The sequence below is a fragment of the Sminthopsis crassicaudata genome, chromosome 5 (genome assembly GCF_048593235.1).
Source record: "Sminthopsis crassicaudata isolate SCR6 chromosome 5, ASM4859323v1, whole genome shotgun sequence".
NCBI lineage: Eukaryota > Metazoa > Chordata > Mammalia > Dasyuromorphia > Dasyuridae > Sminthopsis > Sminthopsis crassicaudata.
This window is the reverse complement of record NC_133621.1, coordinates 63,585,392-63,604,845: the sequence shown is the minus strand read 5'-3', so window position 1 is coordinate 63,604,845 and position 19,454 is coordinate 63,585,392. Positions and strand designations below refer to the sequence as shown.

The 19,454-nt window shown below is 35.3% G+C and overlaps 1 protein-coding gene across 1 annotated transcript in view; it reads right to left on the bottom strand.

Annotated features, from left to right (window-relative positions):
- RAB18 (RAB18, member RAS oncogene family) overlaps positions 1-19,083 on the bottom strand; it is a 47,839-nt gene extending 28,756 nt beyond the window's left edge. The window contains exons 1-2 of the mRNA XM_074266997.1: positions 18,733-19,083; positions 11,298-11,353 (exon numbers count right to left, since the gene is read on the bottom strand). Coding sequence (XP_074123098.1) covers positions 11,298-11,353; positions 18,733-18,800 — 124 coding nt within the window. The 5' untranslated portion in view covers positions 18,801-19,083. The remainder of the gene's footprint in view (positions 1-11,297; positions 11,354-18,732) is intronic.
- Positions 19,084-19,454: the final 371 nt, after the last annotated feature.

Sequence of the window (19,454 nt, the reverse complement as noted above, 5' to 3'; positions counted from 1 at the left end):
GTATCTTGGAACAGGAAGGTGTGCTTTCTGACTGCAAATCAGACTTCAAGCAGATATAGCAACAGTCAGGGCACATCTTCTATCAGACTGCCCCCACACAGATCTGTTAACAGAACACAAACCAATCTCCTCTCCAGACTTGTTCACACAGGAGAACTGGTGCAGCTCTTATTAGAAGCCAACACCCATTACCAAACACTAAGTATACAGATCAGTATCAAAGAGAACTCATCATTCTTCCCATAACTATGAAGTCTGACCTTTACACAAAGTTCAAATTCAAAAAGTAAATGAGTAAACAGAAGAAAATACCAATGATAAAAGAATTATAAAGCCAGGGATACAAGAAAAAAATCTAGAAGTCACCAAAAGCAAAGACTCAAAGATATTCACACATATATCACAAGTAATACTGAAATTTTTGGAAGAAATGAAATGAGTTCTAAAATTATCATAAACTAAATAAGAGTTCTAGAGGAAAGAATTAGAAAGTAAACAAGAGAATTAGAAGAACTGAAACAAGAATAGTCAAGTTAATACAGAAAATATCAAACTTTACTCAATTAACAATTTCCATGAAAATTAGACTAGACAAAAAAGACCAATTACTTCATAAAACAATACTAGAAAAAATTCTGGAAAAAAAACACCTTTTTCTAAAATGTATACTATTCAAATCAACTGGAAAAAACAAACAGATCAAGAAACACAGAATTTTAGTTATCATAAATCCACCTGAAAACTGGCCATTAAAAAAATTTTTTTTAAACTAAAAACCTCTCCAAGACACATTTTAACAAACCATGAGTGAAAATTGCCCAAGATCTATTTAGAACCAGGTTGGCAAAGTGAAATTGGAAAAAAATCCACTCATCATTTTCTGAAAGAAATCTCCAAAAAATGTGAGGAACAAGAAAGCCAAAATCCAGAATTTCCAGGTTAAAAAAGAAACAGACAAAAAAAAAAAGTTCAAATACAAAGAAATCACAAACAGGATCACAAAACCCTGGAAACTACCACTTGAAAGCAAAGAGCTTAGAATATGATATTCCAGCAAGAAAAAGACAAAAACTTTTAACCAATAATTTATCCAGCACAGCTAGTATAATTTTATAGACAAAATATAGATTTTTAATAATAGAATTTGCAAGTATTTCTTATGAAGAAACCAAAGGTAAATAAATATCTTGAAGTACAAAACACAGAATAAAGAGAACTAGAGAAGCAAATAATTACAGTTATGAACTATGAGGGAGTGTCTATATTCTAATGGAGATAAAAAGTGTTCTCTAAGAACACAAATGTTCTTCAAGGGGGAAATTTTATTATATTTTGATGATCTTAAGAAAAAAAAGGAAAGGAAAAAAGGAAAATACTAATATTTTATGAAACATTTGATCTTCATAACCCTGAAGTAAGTCCTATTGTTTGTTAATGGTAAATTTGCTAATGTCAGAAATTATGAGTCTTTCAAACTCTAGGCCCACCTACCCAACATGTTTCACAAAGAAAGGAATGACATTTTCTTCTGTATCTGAATGTATGAAGATTAAACATACATGGGAGAAAGAGCATGCTATCCATAAATAAATTTCCTATTGAGGGTAAGAATAGCAAAGAAAGAAGAACCTGTGATCAGAAACTGAGTGAGATTAAAAGAAGAGGAACAGTGGAGCAGAAAAAAGAGCAAACATAGACCCTCCCTCCCCCCCCCTCCCCGCCCCCACATACATCCCTATCTCTTCACAGTCTTTTTGTCTTTGTAAAGTTGGAGTAGAGAGCAAAAAGAGGGTAAAGCAGAAAAGGGCAGTCTGGACACACATAGTGATACACGCCTATCTGTAATTCTCAGATACTGAAGAGGTTATGGTTGGCAAATTTCTTAAATTCTGATCTGCAGGAGACTATGTTGAACAAATGTGCACATTAAGTTTGGCACAAATGTGGTAAGCCTCAAAAAAGCAGAAAGACACCATTCTGGAAAATATATCAGTAACGAGAGAAGCAGTACCACCTGCATTTTCCAGCCACTCTTATTTTTTTTTAAAAAAGAAAAGGGCAGGGTAGAAGAATATACAGAATTCACAACCCTAACTAGAACATGAATAAGGATGAATTAATCCAGAAAACACAGTAAGGTAGAAGAATGGATTAGATAATAAAAAACACAATATGTAATTTATAAGAAACCTATTTAAGCTGATGAATTCACACACAAAAAGAGGAGCTGGAGCAAAATCTATTATGATTTGGGTAAGTTACTATGCCTGCTATAGGCTACAATAAATAGATTTATTTAAATAAATAAAAAAAGATCTATAATTAAATCACCTTTAGATGATGAATCAATATCAATTTATTTATCTGTATTAAGTGGCATAGCACATATATATTTAAAGTAAAAGATAATAAGCAGGAAGAAAGGTTAGTTACAGACAGCATTTATTTAGAGCATTAAAGTTTTTAAAAAGCTTTTATTATTTGTTGATGTGTTTGGTCTTCACAACAATCCTGGGAAATAGAAACTATTTTTTATTTATCTTCATTTTACAGATAAGGCAACTAAGGCACCGATTTTTTTTTTATTAAAGCTTTTTTTTTTTTTTTTTTTAAATTTTCAAAAGATATGCATGAAGATGATTTTTAGAGAGGCCTGGATAGACTTAAATGAACTGATGCTAAGTGAAATGAACAGGACCAGAGGATCATTGTACATGACAACAACAATATTATAAGATCAATTCTGACAAACATGATTCTTTCCAACAATGAGATTATTGAGGCCACTTTCAATGACCTTGTGATGAAGAGAACTATCTAAAACCCAGAGAGAAGACTGTGGGAACTGAATGTGGATCACAACATAACATTCTCACTCTTTTTGATATTGTTTGCTTGCATTTTGTTTTCTTACTCATTTTCTTTCCTTTTTGATCTGATTTTTCTAATGCAGCAAGATAATTGTATAAATGTTTACATATATTGGATTTAACATATATTTTAACATGCATAATATATTTTGTATTGGTTGCCATCTAGAAGAGGGGGTGAGGGGAAGGAGGGGAAAATTAGGAATACAAGGCTGTGCAAGGGTCAATGTTGAAAATTATCTATGCACATGGTTTGAAAATAAAAAGCTTTAATGAAAAAAAAAAAGAAAAATACGAATGGATAATTTTTCAACATTAACCCTTGCAAAACCTTGTGTTCCAATTTTAGAATACAACAGAGGTAATGGTACAATTAGTATTTAACATACTTTTAGATATACAAATATAGCTGAGTCATGCTATAATTCACACTATTACAAAAATAAATCTAAGAAACTTTAGATTCTCAATCATTTTAGCCATTTCACAACATGCAACAAAATGTTGCAAAAGGTAAAGATGGCAGAAAATAAATATAATAATGTAAAACACAACAGAAATGAAATTTAATCCTATGTAATTTTATTGAAGAAGCTGTCCCTAAGAGGAGAGAAAATGAATCCATTTTACCTTTGCAGAGATAGTGGGCTAGCAATGTGGAATGTGACATGCATTATCAGACAATGAGTGTATTGCTTAATTTTGCTGAATACTCTTTTCCCCTCATTTATTCATCTTTGTTTAAGGGATGGTTAGATGGGTGAGACACAGGAGAAACAATATATTTGGAAATTAAGATGATGTAAAAATAAAAGATGTCAATAAAATAGAAATTTTAGAAACAAAAAATGTTAAGGAAGAAAATATGTTTTTAGGAAAATTTTCATAAGGAAATGAAGAATTTCCCAAACTGTGAGGTGTATTTTCCTGGAAAGATATCAATCTCAGTCAAAATCACTGGATGACTTCTACAAGATTAACTAAAATTCAGTGAGAGGTGGAGGTAGGGAAACAGAATAAAAAGGAAAAAAAGGAATAGTGGGGCAGGGAATAGGTGGCAAAAGAATATAACCATCCAAAGCTGCTTGTGAAAAGCAAAAAATAGGAAGAAAGGGACAAGATGCTCCTCCAGGGAAATGGGAATGCATTTGTTACATAATCAGAAAGGTCCTAAATAACACCCAAATATTTATATAGTACCGTCTTTTGTGGTATCAAAAAACTAGAAGCAAATACCCTTCAATTAGGAAAAGACTAAACAAACCATAGCATATCAATTTAATGTAATTGTCATTGTTTTTTAGTTGTTTACAACTGAGGTTTTCTTGGCAAAGATACTGACTAAACTGATTGGCCATTTCCTTCTCCAAGTCATTTTACAGATGAGGAAACTGAGGAGAAACAGGATTGAGTGACTTGCCTAGAGTCACACAGCTAAGAAGTATCCATCATATCTGAACTCAGCAAGACACATCTCCCTAACTCCAAGCCCAGCACTCCTATCTCCTGTGCCACCTCGCCACCCCAATAGAGTATCATTGAACTATAAAAGAAAGGTTAAATAAGGATAGAGAAACTTGGAAAGATTTACCTGAAAATACACAGAACCAGGAAAATAATGATATAACAACGTAAACAGAAACAAGTTTATCGACAAGCATTTTATAATGACTTGCTACGAGGCCAGCACTGTGCCTCATTATTAGAGATGATGGAGAGAGGTTTGGTGGAAGACCTTGCTAAAGCCAAGATTTCAGCTGAGACTTGAAAGAAGCTTGGGTGGCCATGAAATAGAAAGGAAGAGAGAATATTCAAAGTATGGGGAACAATCAATGAAAAGTCATGGAATTAAGATGAAGTGTTACTTGCAAGAAAGAACAGCAAGGACAAACAGTATACTCAGTTCTAGAGTACACTGAAGGGAATAAAGAAGACTGTAAAGACCAGAAGGAGCCAGGTTGTAAGGAGCATTAAAAACCAAATATAGGTGAAGATGTCTGGGGTGAAGTGATTGAAGTCAAGGGTTGCTCTAAGGTGGATCTAAGCTTGGTGACCAAGGATGGTATTGTCCTCTATAATAAAAGCAAAGTTCAGAAAAAGAGACTTAGAAAGATAATGAGCTCTCTGTTTTGGACATGATGAGTTTGAGATGTCTATGCTGCAAGAATCAAGTTTTTATAGGTCCTTAAGCTAAAAATGTTTTTTAAATTAAAACCATTTAAATGATCTCATGCTTAAAATAATGTAGACTGTGTGTATGTGTTCGTGAGCACCCACATGTGCCGCTTTGGGTTTTTTTGGGGAAGTATCATTAAGACTTAGGGAAAAATGCTCCAGGCCAGTATTTGGTCCTCAGGCTTTACAGGATATTTCCCACACTATATTCCTATTCCCCTTCCCCCTCCCCCCCAGCAAGGGTCTATGGAATATCCAGTGCAAAATTCCAAGTAATTTGTGATATACTATTAGTGTCCAAGAATGAGTAGGGTAGTAAATATATTTGCATAGATAATTAATCATATGGGATCTGAAGACAACACTAAATGAGAGAAGAGAGCAGTGGTTTTTAAGCTGGGAATAGATTTTCAGAAGGGTTGTTAACTTGGGATAGGATAAAAAAATCTTTATTCTCACTAAGTGAAAACAAACCAAAATAGCATTTGTACTGGTTTGGCCACAAACCAAAGTAGTTTTAGTAACAGTACCTTGACTCTGTCACCAGTAAAAATCATATATTCATATTACATTACCATTATTTATGCTCATATTTCTTCAAAATTATTGTATTAGATCTTCCATTAAATCATACATGAGTCTTCCTGACTCTAGGCTGTTTTTATATAATTGGCTTTTTTTATGCAATTAAAAAATTATTCTGATACGAGGTCCATAAGCATCATCAGACTGCCAAAGTGGATCATGAGAATGGCAATGTCAAAGAATGCAGAAGTCAAGAATGAGAACTAAGAAAAGGCCCTTAGATTTAGTATTAAGAAATCAATGATAATTTCAGAGAAAATAGTTTCAATTTAATAAATTTGTTTCCAGAGGTTTTAGGACTGAGAGAAAGGAGAGGTGGAAAATTTAAGTTTAGACACTAACCATGAAGTCAAGGCAAGACTTAAAAATGAAGAAAAAAATTTTTTTTCTTATTTAAAAATGAAAAGCATGGATAGACAAGTTTTCAAGTATGGAAGCAATCAATAAACAGAGAGACTGATGATTAGTATGCTAGTAGGGATGACAAAGGGGGGAAATCTGCTGGAAAAGATTTGAAATCAGGCAAGAAAATAATTTCATCCAGTCTTTGAATCAATCAGTAACCCCATACCTGGGACAATGTCCCAAGAATGTCAAAGACAAGAACAACAGTTTAAATAAACCAAAAGATTTTGCTAATTTGTATGATCATCATTTGGGTTATAAAAAACTATGATATAAGAATGTAATCAAATATTGTCATGCAATATGAAATGACAAGCAAAATTCAGAGAAACATGGGAAGATACATATATGAACAGATCAATAAGCAAACTCCAAAATCCTACTTGTTTATCAAAACTATTGGATATCTTTAACCAAAAGTTCAGAAGCCTTCACTGTACCAAATGGCCTGAGACACTTACTAGCTATGTGACTCTGGACAAGTCACTTCATCCTGTTTGTCTCAGTTCCTCATCTGTATGTAAAATGAGCTGGAGAAGAAAAAGGCAAATCCAAATGGAGGTCACTATAGAGTCAGACACAACCTAAAACAACTGAATAACAAAAAAATTGCACTTATCTTCCCCTCAAAATTTCCCTCTTCCTCATTTATTTCTATTGAGACTACCAATAACCAGGTTCACAACCTTGGAATCATAATCTTCCCTCTTCCTTCCCACCCAATTACTTGCCAAATATTATTGTTTGTATTTATACAACAGAGTTCACACCTGTTCTGTTTTCCCTATAAGAATTGATACTTTCTAGTGCAGACTTTTATCACCTCTATCTGGACAAAACTATTTGAACTAAATAACTAGCCCATCTCTTACCTTCTCTACTCAATCTACCAAATGGAAACTCCTAAAACACAGATGTCCATATTACTGCTCATATCTTCTTGCTTCTAGTATTTAAAGCCCTTCGCCATCTGAGCTCCCACCTGCCCTTCCAGGCTCAATGAACATTAATTACTTTCTTCTGGACACTACTGTCTGGCCAAACCAGCCTGCTCACCCTCTCCTTACAAGTATCTGATGCCTTTCATTCCCCAAACCTAAAATAAATATCCCTTTCATTAACTCTTCTTAAAAATCATAACCTCTCTCAAAGCTTAAGTAAAGTGCTACTTCCTATAGGAAACCTATACGAATTCCCACAGTTCCTCGTGCTCTCTTTCCAAAAATTGCTTTGTACATATTTTGTATTTAATCATCTACATATATGTAGTTTCTCACTTCCTCTCCAACCCCCCATACAAAGAGATCCCTGAAAGTAGGAACTGTTTCATTTTGGGCTTGCATCATTATTGCCTAGTGCTGAATACATAGCAGGCACTTAATACATGTTAACTGAGTGAATAAAAGTAAGAATATAGAAAAGTGACAAATGTTTCTACTTTTTTTTTGGTATCCTGTCAGTTTCATGTATGAATTTTCTATATTAAATGTGCAATTCTTCTATACATATTTCCATAATTATTGTGTTGCACAAGAAAAATCCTATTAAAAGGCGGAAAATGACAAAGAAAACAAAATCAAACAACTATGAAAAAATTAAAATACTATCTTGTGACCCACACTCAGTCCCCACAATCCTCTCTCTGGGTACAGATAGGTCTATCACAAATATATTGGAACTGGCCTGAATCATCTTATTATGGAAAAAAGCCACTTCTTTCAGAACTGATCATTATATAATCTTGCTGCTGCTGTGTACAATGTTCTCCTGGTTCTGCTCATTTCACTTAGCATCAGTTCCTTTAAGTTTCTCCAGGCCTCTCTGAAATCTTCCTGCTGATCATTCTTATAGAACAATAATATTCTATAACATTCATATACCATAACTTATCCAGCCATTTGCCAACTGCTGGGCACCCACTCAGTTTTCAGTCCTTGCCATTACAAAAAGGGCAGCTTCATGTATGAATATACTTGGGAATATTCACACTCATTAGCTAAATTTTATTGAGATTCAAATTAGAAGATGTTGGTGCTGGTCCAAATCCAGCAAGGGCTTTGGGATACCAAAAAAAGTATCCTCCCCAAACCTTCAATATTTACTGTATTTATTTCATCTGTACCAAAGAAGCAACTTATCTCTCCAATTGTCAAAGCTGGTTCCAATACCCACTCTCACAGATGAAAAAGGACCACCCATCAATGCAATGAAGTAGAACAACCATCTCAACTTGCCAATTACAAAACACAGTGCTTTATGAATATTATCTCACTTAAGGAATCTGAATCTGAATACAAAAAAATTAAATACAAGCCAAAATGCAAACTTTTCCTGTTCTATACAAGTATTATTTTAGTAGTGTGGTTAACACCCTGTGTGTGAACACAAGTTCCAAACAGTGCAGATCAGCTACTGTAGTACATAAGTGCCAATAAAAGGTTTTAGAGTAGACTAGAATACTAAAAAGTTAAGTGATTTGTCAGCCAAGTCACTATGTGACTTGAGCTAAATTTAAGAAAGGACCTAAGCTTTCCTGATTCCAAGATGATACCTCTTACCATCCATCCTATCTTTCATCTAGAACTGTCAATCATCAAAATAGACTTTAGTTCAACATTTTTGGAGGGTTTAATGCAGAAAATGAAAATACAATACTAAAAATATCTTATCAAAGGGGGAGTAGCAAGAAATAACCACCGCTTGACAATGAGATCATTTAAAATTAAGCTTTTGTTACAAAGCAATGAGAGTTTTGTGAGAAGCTAGTTAAAATGTAGATAGACTATAGCCTTAGAATTAGAAAGACTTGGTTTCATTCAAGTCCTTACTTTGTGGTCATGAACAAGTCATTTAAACTTAAGTGACTAAGCAACTCCATGACTTAAAGCACTTACTACACAGGAAAACAAATACTGTACAATGCAGTGTGAGTGAGAAGCAGAAAAAGTAGATCTCTGCTCTTGATGAAAAAAGAAGCTAACATTTAGACAGCACTTTAAGTGTATGCAAAGCATTTTGTGTATATTATCTCATTTGATTCTCATAACAACTCAGTAAATTTGGTGCTCTTGAACGAGTCTAAGGCAGGACTTGTTCAGATAATCTTGACTCTAAATCCAGAATTTCCTTCTACTACACCATCTAGCAGGAATCTTAAGAAACTTGTTCATTTTACATATAGGAAAACAGACCCAGAGAGTTAAGTGACTTACAATTTAGTTACCAGATTCACACAACTCTACTGGCTTACCTCAAAACAAAAAGGGTAGCAGAGGCAGGAAGAGAATCTAAATAATTCATTATTCTTGATGACTTTGATGGTTAGCTTTTGTTTGAAATGCGTTAGGCCTTTGAAGCATTCATTGTCAAATTAGTTGGATATTTAAACCCAAAAGCTATGTAGTGATGTGTTCACAAATAAAGTCTCAGCTTTCAAACTGTATTACTGTATTCAAAATCACAGTATGAAGAATGCAAAATAAAACTTTTCAAAAGGAGAAGTTTCTCCTAATTATCCAGTCCATTTTATTATATGTCAAGTCAGATATTTTGGTTAATTTGCACAAATTGAAGTAGCAGAAACATTCTAGCTATTATTCTATAGCATTGGCATAAAACAACTAAAAGCAAGCTTTCTCCTTTTTATTCACATGCCTACACTGTTAAAAAGTCATCCAAAAATAGTTTTGTGCCAGTAAGAAAAAAAGATATCACTACATAGAAACTAGGAATTTAATAGATCCAAAATAGTACTAAGGGTCATAGCAATGTTTAATCAAGTACTTCATTATTTTGTAAATGTTGTTTTCAGATGTCAAATGAGAATGAAAGCGATTAAAGTATTCTGGTATATAAAAATGTTTTAAATATCTGGATAGCAACATAATGCTTATTATAATCTCTAATAGTAACCCAAGAACTAATAGTTGTAAGAAAAGCTGTTTTCATGAGTTTAGGACCCAAGGCCTAGCACAAGAATAAATTATGCATGTTTTAGCTTTATTTCTTGCCAAAATATGTATGGTCTCACAATAAGTCAAGATCTACATGTTTATTTTTTTTTAAATATACAGTGTCTTTCTATAATCTGCTAAAGATTAAAATAAACCTAGACAACTAAAGATGATTCCTCCTTTTGAATACAGATCAATCATTCTTAAAGTTCAATTGATTTGTGTTTAGTAAATATAATTAACTTTTGATTACTGTTGGCAAAATTTTTATTCTGAGTTGATTTACCATTTAACATACAGCACATCTCTAGACAGCCTTTCTTAGTTTTAAGTTAAAAAACTTTTAAGTTTAAAAAAAAAAAAAAGGCAAGTTTTCATCATGGTCTTATTAAATTAAAATTAATTTTAAAAGTCACTTAAAAATAGCAAGAAAAATGCTATAATATAACCCAAAATCCAACAAATGTCTTCTGAACTACCAGATGTTTGAAATCTTCTACACTGTTCTCCATTTATGCAACTGAGAGGCAATTACAAATGCTGCTTAAAATCAAAGGACTATATCATTTGAAGTGTAGTTTATATGAATTTGAATAGTGGTCATGTAATCTAAAATGCTCACATTCTAGCCTGAGAAAAGACAGATACAATGATTCTGACTTACTAATGTCACAAGCATAGTTAGTGGCAAAGCTAGGACTAGAACTCGGTCCAGCACTGTTCCCATCATAATATGCTACATCAAGATATTGGTCCACAGTTCCAATGATCTTGTGATAGAGAGCCATCTACACCCAGAGAGAGGACTGTGGGAACTGAGTGTAATTCACAGTACAGCATTTTCACTGTTTTCATTGTTTGCTTGCATTTTCTCTTTTTTTTTTTTTTTTTTTTTTTTGTGGTTTGATTTGGTTTTTCTTGTGCAGCAAGATAATTGTATAAATATCTATGCATATATTGGATTTAATATTTCTACCATGTTTAACGTATACTGGACTACTTGCCATCTAGGGGAGGGGATGGGAGAAGGAAGGGAAAAATTGGAACACAAGGTTTTGCAAGGGCTAATATTAAAGAATTATCCATGCATATGTTTTAAAAAATAAAAAGCTTTATTATTTAAAAAAAAAAAAAAAAAGATATTGGTCCACTCACTATACAAACCATACTCAAAGCATTTCCTTTTATCTTCTATCCAAAAATATTTGACAATGCATATGAATTTCTATCAGTCCACTTGATTGAGGGAGTCACAAATACAAAGTCTTACCTTTCATTAATACTACCATTTTCTTTTAATATAGCTTACCAATTGTTGCTGCAAGCTCTGGATCAAAGGTATCATCTGTGAATCTCAACAGAAGGCTGCAAGAGATGTTAAAAAAAATTAAGTTTAGAAACATTTCTCTTTCAAACACATTGAAAAAAGTTTATTAATGGCTCTTAAAATTTGCAACAATATATAAAAAGAAAATGACAGCGGATTTGCAATGATGGCATAACCTCAGGCATAAAGTGAGAAGGGAAGTAAAAAGGGGATGCTATAGCGATACTCAAAAAGTCATGCTGGGAAATTTTAATAACTTGAAGATGAAAATTCTCTACCTACAGCAGAAGTATAACTTAACCATACAATTGTCCTTTTGGGGAAATTTAATTACCATCTTTATTATCCATCTATATTTATTATCCATCTTTACCTCCTTCATAATCTTTATTCCACAACTCAAAATTCCTCCACCTCTTCACCTGTCTTCTTTGCACAAGTCTGAGGTAAAGTTTTGCCAAAATTGGCAAAGATGACAAAAAGATGTATTAAATAGTTAATGTTAGAGAAAGTTCATAGTTGTATGTACGCAAGCAAACTGACACACTGTAGAGCTTCTGAATGGGTGTAAATATTCTGAAAGACAACTGGAATTACTAATAAGGGATGAGTTGGGAACAAGAATCATAAGGAAATATTGGTAAGGTATAAGATTAAGAATGAATAATACACTAAGATTTTGCTAGGTATCAAAGTCCAGTTTGTGGGGCTACATTTACAGTATTTTCTATTTGCCATCATTCTTGCTAATATACTTCTCCTTTCCTGTCTTACAGTTGTCAAGGCTTGTCAATTCTATCTACACGAATTATCTCGTATACATCTGTTCTTCCTTCACAGAACGCCAACCAGGCCTCAGTTTCCTCTCTATAAAATAAAGTGAATGAAGTCGTTTAATGACCTGCAAGGCTTCTCCCAAACCTAATTATCCTCTGATCTCTTCTCACCTGGATGACTACAACTATAACTGTAGATCCTAAGTCTTATAACATTTAAAGTCACATTTTTAGGGGTGGTGTGGACTTCAGAGACCATCACAGCCAACTGAGGCTCAAGAAGCTTATGCAAGATCACACGAGTAGTAAGCATCAAAAGTGGGATTTGAACTCAAAATATTCTGACTCCAGACCCAGAACCCTTTCTATTATTCAAAGCTATTCTTCTTCTACTGTACCAGGCTAACAGATTTTCTATAATCTCCATGATAAACCACAAACAACTCAGCTGGTTTTCAAGGTCCTTCAACATTTGGCTCCAATCTATATTCCTGGTCTTATTTTATATCATTCTCCTTCAGATTCACAAATAGATTTGATGGTATCTTTTCAACCTTCCATTTCATCTTTTCCTTTCCATCACTCGCATTCCCAAAAGCTATCCCTAATTCAATGAAAATACATTTACTCACTTTTTAGAATTTTTATATTCCTTCAAGAGCCAACAAGATTCCACCTCCTCTGTAAAAGCTTTCTTCCCCCAACTGTGAGTTCTCTCTTTCTCAAACTAACCCATATTTCCTTGGGTTCACAGGTATATTACCACCTACTCACCCCTAAAAATGTAATACCCTTTTGGCTATTAAACAGTTTTGTAACCCAACTGCTTAGCACCCAGCATTGCACAAAGTAGAGGCATTATATTCATAGATTTAAATGGTGTACTTTAGATTTATATATCTTTACATATATTATCTTATTTGATTACAAAGAAAACTCGGTGAATCAAGTAATCTAAACAATTTAATCCCATTTTACAGATGAAACCATCTGGAGGCTTGCCCAGGCCACAAGGTTACTAAACTGCAGGTTTTCAATAAAATGAAGAAAAAGCTTTGAGGTGTCATTTCTGTTTGGCAGAGAAATAAATAATTTCTCTAAGTCACTAATAAAAGAAAAGCAAATCAAAATAACTCAAGTTTTTTGCTTCATATCCAGCAAATTGTCAAAGGTGACAAAAGATGAGAACAGGCAATGTTGGAAAGGTTACATACACTAATTATTGGTGCAACCACTATTAAGAAATTCGTACTCATGTAAAGAAAATTATTTTATCCTTTATCCCTTTATCCTTAATAGCCCATAAGCTAGGCATAAAGACCAAGAAGGACAAAGACAATAAGGTCTCCTATTATCCAAATATTCCATGCAACACTTTTTATAATAGAAAAGAACTCTAAACCAAACAGAATACCATTAACTGGGGAATGGCTAAATGAATTTATGTGAATTAAGTAGACTACTATGTTATAAGAAATAAAGAATATGATGAATACAGAGAAGTATGAAAAGACATAGATAGAAAGTGAGTAAAAAGAACTAGAACATGACATACAGATGTGACTATAACAAGGTTAGAAAAATGAACCACAATTTAAAAAAACTTATCACTGTATAATTATTATGAACAAGTTTGAGCTTGTTATAAGGTTTGTTTCTATGTAGAGGAGTGAATATACTGAGAAATAAAGTTGCTATTAAAAAAATATAAGAGCAACAAAAATATTTTTAAAAACTCAACTTAAAAATTATCACAAGTTTTCTGTACTAAGTTAATACTTTTTACTATTAGATTATGAATATTCAGGACAAGTTACCGTGATTAAAGTAAAGAAACGTTGCATAAAACATTGAAACAATTTGGACATTTTAATACAGTTTTAAGTAGCAAGTCACTCATGTTTTCTTTCAACTTGTGTTACTATCTTAAAAGGCTCTAATTTAAAGGCTGTAATATTTAAGTCAATTCAATTGTCCAAAGAAATAGAAGGATAAATAGCTTTATAGATGTTAAAAAGCAGTTCATTCACATGGTCCAACATTAGGAGAAAAGCAGAAAATAGAGCTGGGTTACTAGGTGGTATAGTGAACTGGGCCTGGACTCAGGAAGATTAATCTTCCTGAATTCAAATCTCATTAGATCTGTGGTCATGGGCAAGATACTTAACCCTGTTTGCCTCATTTTCCTCCTCTGTATAATGAGCATAAGGAAATAGCAAACCACTTCAGTATCTTTTTCCAAGAAACCCTAAATAGAGTCACAGACTCAAACAGTACTGAAGAAAAAGAAAACGGGCAGGGATAGGGCATTTTATAGCCAGTTTTTCAGATAAAAGCTTCCTATCTCAAATACATATGAACCAAGTCAAATTTATAAGAAAATGAATCATCTCCCAATTGATAAAATGGTCAAAGTATGATATTGAACAGGGAGTTTTGTGAAATCAAAGCTATATATATAATAACCTTAGAAGTCACTAGCAGTTTCTTAGGGGATGGCATTTTAGTCCTTAAGCTGCATTTATTTCAGTTCTATGTACTGAATCACATTTCATTTACGGAAGTATGTATTATATGGTTGCACATTTATATATTTATATCTAATATTGGGTTGGGACAGAAGAAAGACAATTCTTTACTTAAAATGCAACCAGAAAATAAACAATTACCCCCCCCAAAGGCAGTTCATGTCTCCTTTTGAAATCTTAAAAGTCCAACTCCTGATTCCAACTCGTACATCCAGCCTACTCTCTATTATACACTATGATTTCTTGAACTTTTTCCACTTACAACCCCTTTTTACTCAAAAAATTTTGGTATATAAAATAGGTATGCAAATCAAACATTTATTGATAATAAATCCTAACTTTTGTGACACAACATTCAGTTATACAAACCCATGATAGTATTGCAAACCAGTTTTAAAGGCTCTGTACTGTATTACGTTGCCTTTTTTCTACCAAGTTAGTTACTATCCAAAACTTCTCCACATCCTGAAACAAAACTCTATTAAGAAATTTATACTCCCCTTCAACATAGAGAAGAGCTAATCCAATTACAATTGATTAATGATGGACAGAATCAGCTACATCTGGAAAAGGAACACTGGGAAATGAGTGTAAACTGTTATTTTTACCTTCTGAATCCAATTCTTCCTGTGCAACAAGAAATTCGGTTCTACACACATATATTGTATCTAGAATATATTGTAATATATTTAACATGTATAAGACTGCCTGCCATCTGGGGGAGGGGGTTGGGGGAGGAAGGGAAAAAATCTGAACAGAAGTAAGTGCAAGGAATAATGTTGTAAAAAATTACCCAGGCATATGTACTGTCAAAAAAAAAAAAAAAGTTATAATTATAAAATATAATAAAAATTAAATAAAAAAAAGAAATTTATACTCCCTTAAACATAGGAAACATCAAACATTTCTTGAATAAAATAAACCGAATTATGAACTGCTTTTAAATTGTTTTTGAGTAAGTCAAATTTTCCTCTCACTTACTCTTCAAATTAAATTTTCTAGAGGAAAAAAGTAATAAAGTTTATTAATGGATTGAGTTTGGGGGAGGCAGAGGTGATAGTAAGCAGTGAAATGAGATTCCTTAAGGTATGATATATCTAGAAGCAACAGATTTTCAGTAAGGTATCTTGATAAGTTAAAATATTTAACATGCTCTCAGCAAAAGCACAAATATTGTTCAAAAGCACTCCAACAGGCAGAAACTTACAAATGGTGAGATTTGGGAAATGGCAGCCCCTCAATGGAGATTTAATCTCCAATAAGCACATCATGCTTATTATAAATATGCATATTTGTTTATTCTTTAGACTCAGTTTGGAAAGAAGCTTTGGAGGTCAACTAATAGAAATTTTTCCTCTCACACAAGGAACAGTCCAACAGGTGGAACTCCAACCACTTCAGTACCTCAAAGAGGAACCTATTCTACTTTCAACTGGAATTCATACTGAGCTGAAATTTGACTGCCTGGAACATTTGACCACTTTTTAAATGGTAGCAAACACAAAATCTAGTCCCTTATTGGACCTTCAAATATTTGAAAATTAAGTATCTTTCCCCTTTCAAAGCCTTCTCTTCTTTAAGTTAGATAATCCTAGTCTCTTCAACCAGTTCCTCATCCCTTCACCATCTTGGTCAACTCCCCAACCCCTTCTTAAAAAGTGATATCCAGAAATGTACACAATGCTCAAAAGCTGGACTTTTTTTTTTTTTTTTTTTTTTACTGTTTTGACTAATGCATACTAATATTGAATCCAATTTGACAGCCCATCCTACCATGGACTCCCACTAAGCTTCCAATCAACTAAAGCTCTTGTATTGTTCCCATATCAACTACTGTTAAGCCACATTTTCCTCATCTTATATTTGTCTGTATCAAATGTTTGTAGCTGCCTATCACTGAGATTTTTGACATTAGTAATAAAGATGACAGAAGACAAGAGGGAATAGGCTGACCCATCATAATAGGTGATTATGATTTTGAAGGGGTGTTAGAAATCATCTGATTCTGCTTCCTTTCACAAATTTCTTTCACAAATTTCGAAGTGAATTGTCCAAGATTATACCGATCAGACTGGAACTAGAACACTTTCTTGATCTCTCTAGTCTAATGATCATCCACTACTTCAAATAAAATTAGAAATCACAGATCCACTGATTAATAGTTTTAGAAAGGGGGCAGCTAGGTGGCGCAGCGCTGAAGTCAGGAGGACCCGAGTTCAAATCTGAATCTGGTCTCAGACACTTAACACTTCCTAGCTGTGTAACCCTGGGCAAGTCACTTAATCCCAGCCTCAAAGAGGGGGGGAATAGTTTTAGAAAACTGTCACTCAGGAATTTCTTGACACAATAACAACTCATAAAGCTGACAGGATTTAAAGTAGTAAGGAGCCTTAGAGATCATGACCTCCATTTGATTCCAAAATAACTTTAACTTTCAATCGAGAAATTAATTATTGGTATAGTTGGTTCAGGTTGCCATATGTTATTACTTGCTTTAAAATGCCTGAGCTTCCATTATTAGTGAGACATCAGGAGGCACTGAAAAGGGGAAGGGATTGTAGACAGAGGAGCTGAAATGGAATCCTAGTTCTGACACTTATTACCTTTATAGGCTTGAGTTAGCTCACAGGAAAATTGGAACTACCACCACCCAGCATCCAGCAAGTGTTTTATAAATCTATAGGTGCCGCAATATAAATTATCATCTCAGCTGCCTCATCATTGGAACTAGATGGTCTCTAAAATCCTCTCCAGCTCCATGATCCTAATACCAATGCGAACAATTTCTTGAAAAGGCAGTAATCAAGGCCTAGAGTTAAAAAGTTCTCATGAGTACCTTTAACATTTACTAAATTTGGAGCGATAATGGAGGGGAGAGAAAATAAAAGCATACTAAAGTTAATCACATTATATAGAGCATTTATAACCATATATATATATATATATATATATACTCTATTATATAAGCACATGTAAATATACATTTTGTTAAGTAGGTCATTAATATAAGTAAATAATATTAAATCTTAAAACCCAACATTGCTATAACAGTTTTCTGGCCCCAAGGATGTGGAATATTTTCCCCAACTCACTAAGGAAACAGGACACATGGTAATATTGTAATACTTTTCAAAATGTAACTTTCAGGAAAATGCAAACAACTTCAAGGACTCACAGGCATGTTAAAGATCACTTTCATTTTAGCTAAACAAAATCCTGATCACTGAGAAAAATCAGTATGTAGCTTTAAGAAGAGCAGGTAGAGAGCACCTGAAACTTTAATCTTGTCTAAACATCCCGGCTGCCCATAGGCAACCTTACTCATGATCAAGTGACCCAACGATGACTTCATCGGGACTTTGCTCGGAAGGGAACTACAACATTCCTGCCCCATCCACCTAGACCCACATCAGAGGGTGGCTCCAAAGACAAGCCGTGGCCTATCCTCGCCCCAGCCAACAGTCAACATTATTCATGAGGGAGACAAGAAAAAGCACCCAGTTCAGAATGGCTACCGCATGAGACAAGTCTCCTAACTGGAGCTGGAACTTGGGGCGGAGGGCTCCGGCCTGGGAGCAATCCTCAGCCCCTCCCCACACCGTAGCGACGGCCAGCGCCGGTTAGTCAAGTGACCCGAAGATTTTGGAGACTCCCAGGTCCCGGGCTACGTAGTTAGACACCGGGAAGGGAGGGGGGACAGGGCCAGAACCTTCCTTCCCCGCCTCGGCCTAGGCCCGGCCTGCCCCGGAGCAGATGACACCCGGGCCACGCCTTCGGCTTGTTTTCCAGCCGGCTGGTGGTCCCCACCCCCACCCCTTGCAAGGCTCTCTGGGGGATCCCAGCTGGGCCAGGCAGTCCAGGGCCGGGATGGGGGTGAGGCAGCGGGGACGTAAACCCCCCCGAGAGGGAGGGGAGAGAACGAGGGGGTGGGGGGAAAGCTAGCGGCCCGGCGCAAGTGCAGGCCTAGGCCTAGGCCCAGACCCGGGCCCCGGCCGGCCTCTGCCGCCGTTTACCGTTCCCAGTACCCCGTTCCCCCTCAGGACAAGAACTGAACAGAGCAGGCGAAGAGGAGAGGGGCAAACCAGCCGGACGCACTCCCCGCGAAGCCCTCACCTGGATTTGCCCACCCCGCTCTCTCCAATAATTAGGATCTTCAGGGTGGTCAGTACGTCCTCATCCATCCTGGCCCCCGGTCGCAGCTCCTAAGCCAGCTGGCCGCCTCACTTCGGCGCTCTCCCCTTCTCTGAGGGGGAGTGGCCTGCGCATGCGCGAGTCACCGCCGGCCGCTGCTGCCGGTTTTTTTTTTTTTTTTTTTTTTTAACCGGGTCTATTTGGGTTACGGGTGAAGCTCCCAAAAGTCGCCTCTACCCTCCCCCGCCCAAATACAATTCTGCGCCTGCGCAAACTCAAGTGGCTCTACGTATTCCGGCTGTCGTGCTGTCTCTTACGCAAGCGCATTCCCAAAGGGAAGCCGGAGTGGTTTGCTCTGACCTTTGCCCGGCCAATAGTCCCGCCCACCCATCTGACCTCTCCCCGCCCCCTTTCTCCACCACCTCCCATACGTAGCTTCTAGATGACGTAACCCAGAGATCAAAATGCTCATTTGTTTCATCCCACGTGGCTCTATGTGTCACCTTTGGTTAGGTCGATAAGCGTCCCCTTTTAAATTTTTTCAACATATTAACCTAGAAACCTATTCTTTGTAAACCTTAAAGCATGGCAAAAATCAGGTTATTTTTACTTGCAAGATTCTGGGGAAAAGCTCCAAAAACGTGTAAAGCTCAGGCTCTATTTCCCAAAGAACTTGTTTTATTAATAATGTGTGGTACGGAAAT